This window comes from Vitis riparia, chromosome 13 (genome assembly GCF_004353265.1).
Source record: "Vitis riparia cultivar Riparia Gloire de Montpellier isolate 1030 chromosome 13, EGFV_Vit.rip_1.0, whole genome shotgun sequence".
In the NCBI taxonomy this organism is placed as follows: Eukaryota; Viridiplantae; Streptophyta; class Magnoliopsida; order Vitales; family Vitaceae; genus Vitis; species Vitis riparia.
This window is the reverse complement of record NC_048443.1, coordinates 27,256,739-27,260,406: the sequence shown is the minus strand read 5'-3', so window position 1 is coordinate 27,260,406 and position 3,668 is coordinate 27,256,739. Positions and strand designations below refer to the sequence as shown.

The 3,668-nt window shown below is 39.4% G+C and overlaps 1 protein-coding gene across 1 annotated transcript; it reads left to right on the top strand.

Annotated features, from left to right (window-relative positions):
- Positions 1–1,204: 1,204 nt before the first annotated feature.
- On the top strand, positions 1,205–1,674 carry LOC117928491 (BTB/POZ domain-containing protein At1g01640-like). The gene is made up of 2 exons (XM_034848368.1): positions 1,205–1,533; positions 1,599–1,674. The coding sequence occupies exons 1-2, from the start codon at positions 1,205–1,207 to the stop codon at positions 1,672–1,674; spliced, it is 405 nt and encodes a 134-aa protein (XP_034704259.1).
- The last annotated feature ends 1,994 nt before the right edge of the window (positions 1,675–3,668 follow it).

Genomic DNA, 3,668 nt, shown 5'->3' with positions numbered 1-3,668 from the left:
CACTACTTGTTCTATCAACCCATAGCCCGTCTCTTGCACCTGACATGTCCCTAAAATTCATCCATAGGCTTCATTGAGGTTCCAAATTCATTCACCCACGTGCATGGGAACCATGCAAACTTGGTCATCATTCCTATACCCATTTCTCATTAACCTCTTCACACCCATTTCTGTGCCTACCCTCTCATTACCATATCATACCTACCGTTCATCATCACGTTCTCACCCAGGTCATCCTTACCCACGTATACACTCATTTCCCATGCCATGCATGCCACCATTTTTTTCTAAGTCCATTAAACCTTTTCCATTCCACACCGATACACCCATTTTTCTCTCTCTAAGCCCATTTCATACTCATTTCCTACACCTTGTCGTGGCCGCCCTCAGTCTTCCACTGCATCTATCCATGAAATCACTGAACTCATACAATCTCATCACCCTTTATCTCTCATGGCATCTCCCACGTTGAAGAAGAACTACAGGTCCACACCGGCGCTGCAGCGGTTCTACACAGGCGACCCCTTCATCGTCGCTTCTGACAGCTCCTTCATTGTCTGCGCCTGCGACGATGCCATCAAAGTCGCGTACTCCTCCAATGCTTCAATCAGGTCTGTTACCGAAAGTGACTCATAGACCGTCACCGCTCTCGCTTTTAGTCTTGATGATAGACTGCAAGACAATCCAAACGATGATGCAAAGCAAGGATTAGAAAGCGAAACCAAACAGGGATTTAATAGCTCCATCACCACGTCGATCGCCGCCGCCTCCGGTGCAAAGAAGAAGTTCAGAGGTGGTGTTCGCATGAAGAGATCCAAGCGCAGTCGTGTTAATGGTCAAGCGGGAGATTGTGGGCTACTCTCTTTGTGAGCATCACCTGGGCAAGGGAAGGCTAAGAAGCATGAGCAGTGTCCGACTCGCACCTACTGGTTGAACAACTACTAATCAACGGAGCAGAAGAATCTTACCTTGGAGGTTTTCGATGTGAGCACCGAAACCATCAGGCGGACAAGTGATGATTTTCACCACATACTGGCTGTCACTTCTAGTGGAATTTGAAGATGGAGACTGTGATGTTGGGTCCATGCATATAAGAGAAGCAAGATCAACAGACTGGCTAAGAGATCTCGGGTTGGATCATAAAGACAGCTTGCAGACCAACTAGGGGCATCCTATAATTCAGTTTTTTTTTAATGGAGATAAGATGTCAGTCAGGTCACTTTTAGAAGAGGAACTTAACGAGAAATTGAGTTTTCTTGGAGGATTGGCTGCTGCTTTCAGAGACCAAGTTCACACTGATAATGAAGTCAAGCCAGGCCACAATGGACCTTCTCTATTTGCACATAGAGCATTATTGGCAGTAAGGTCAAAGATCTTCAAGAACATGCTGGACACAGGTGGATGTAAAGCTGCACCAAGTAATACCATAACACTCCCAGAATTAAACCATGAAGAGCTTGACTCTTTTCTTGAGTTCCTCTACAGTGGAGCCATGACTGTAGGGCAAGCTTATGAAGCAATGAACAATGTTGGGTATTAGATGCAATGCTGAACAGAGATGTGGTTTCTTGGACCCTTTGACTGTTGCATATGTGAAGGTTGGAAACAAGGAGGCTACTATTGGAACATTCAACAAACTCTGCATTTGCCGTTCTCGACTATCGGATGCAATAGGCTGCATGCAAGTGTCAAAATGGCGAGGAAGACAAAATCTGACCGTGGGACCCACTCTCTTTCTCTCATGAGATGCATGGCCACCTTTGGTGAGCCATTCTTGAAACAGGTGGATATTTCATTTCTTAAATTCTCCGTCTCCACTTCCAAAAATTGATTTTTAAAAATCTGATTTTCAAGCAGTTTCTCATTATTTTATTTTATTATTTTATTTATCATTTTATTTTTACTTTATTTTACTTATTTTATTCTCATTTTTATTTTTTTTAGTAATCTTAATGTCAATAAAATCTCTTTTTAATAAAACTTGCTTCCACTTTCTATTCGGCAAGCAATTTTTAAATCTTTCATGATCTTTTTAAATGTTTTAAAAATAAGTAAGAATTAAATTTCGTAATTCCGAATAATGGAGTTATTGAAATTGATTCATGCAAAATAAATCGGGTTTTGGTGGGAGCCCGACATAAGTGATTTTATAATTGATTGATTGATTGATTGATTTGATTGTCATGCATGATCAATTTATTTTGCTCTATGACATGCATGAGATTATTCCTTAATTGTGTACTAACCCTTTCTTTTGATAGCGCATTGATCGTTTGATGCCAAGGTATGCCCCGCTCTCATTTCGGTCGTTATTTATTGAGTGTTTTGATTCTCACATGTGCATGATCACTCTGGGTATTCATTGATTTCCTCGTCAATTGCCATGTTAGCTTCATTTTATTAGTAGAGACCCGTTTTTAGGGACTTAGAGGGGTGTTACGGTCTTTATCGTACCTTCCCAATAAGTAACCTGACCCTCGAACTAGATTCAGTTTTCCACAGACCACTTTTTCCAAAACAAGAAGTCACACTTAGGGTTTTCTTTCTTATTTTGTTTACCCTTTAAAAATAAAACAAAAATAAGTGGCGACTCAAAGTCATTTTCTTAATAAATAAAATCATTTTTTTTCAAAATAAAAATCGAGCTTGCCATCGAGTGGGAAACGCATGAGCCGAAATGTGCGGTCCACACTCTTGTATTTTAATTTATATCATTTACTATCATCAAATGTTTATTTCATTCATTTCAAATGAATAAAGCTACAAAACATATTGTATGAATCACAACAACAAGTAACGAAGGCAAACATTTAGAAATGTCATTAGGGTATGGTCCCATTGGAGGTGCTAATTGAGCTGTCAAATCGTGTCTTGTAAATATTTCCATTCCATTAATCATAGGTGGCAAGGTAGATTGGTTTGTGGGGATTATGGTTATATTAATAGTGGAACCCATAACATCCATGGGGTAAATGGCGATGCCCTTCATTGATTCACCTTGAAGAGTTATTGTGGTCTTTTCTTGACCATTGATGTAGATTTGCATGGTCCTGATATCACCCCGAACACGTGTGGGCATTAGATCTGCAAAGTAGAACACAAAGTAGGCTGGCAATGGAGTTGAATATTGGAGAGGAAGATTAACATCTAATGTTATTGGATAAGAAACATTCACTGACACAATATAGTTAAGCAACATTGAAATAGGTGGGTCATTTTCTATATCAATGGAGTAAGCTATTGGGATGGAAACATTAGCATGACAGTTTGGTGGTATTGCTCCACGCATCCATACACGATTGTGCGAATCATTTGGAAATATGTCATTTGCAAATCAACATATGAATTTAATATATGTTAAAACTCTAATTTAACATTTGCACGACAATTCGATTTTAATCCAAATAGTGCATTCGATCGATTTTAGATTAAATTATTTGAGGGTGCGTTTGGTGGTGATTCAAGTATTAGAAAAATTAGAAGTATTTTCTAAAATCATCGCCAAACTCACTGAACCCAAGTCGAGGTATGTGACTGTTAAAAGTTAGACTCACCCAAATGACATCCAAATTAAGAACACCAAATTCCATGGAACTCACTTGATCACTTCAGACCCATCGAAGTTGGTTCTAGCCACTAGATGTAAAGTTGCAGTGGTAGTATCCAAT

What these genes read in the sequence shown, in the direction of transcription:
- LOC117928491 (XM_034848368.1), top strand. Translation starts at nt 1,205, where the DNA reads ATGTCAGTCAGGTCACTTTTAGAAGAGGAACTTAACGAGAAATTGAGT. An exon ending in GAAGCAATGAACAATGTTGG is followed by an intron (nt 1,534 to 1,598) that starts GTATTAGATGCA and finishes GCATATGTGAAG; the next exon opens with GTTGGAAACAAGGAGGCTAC.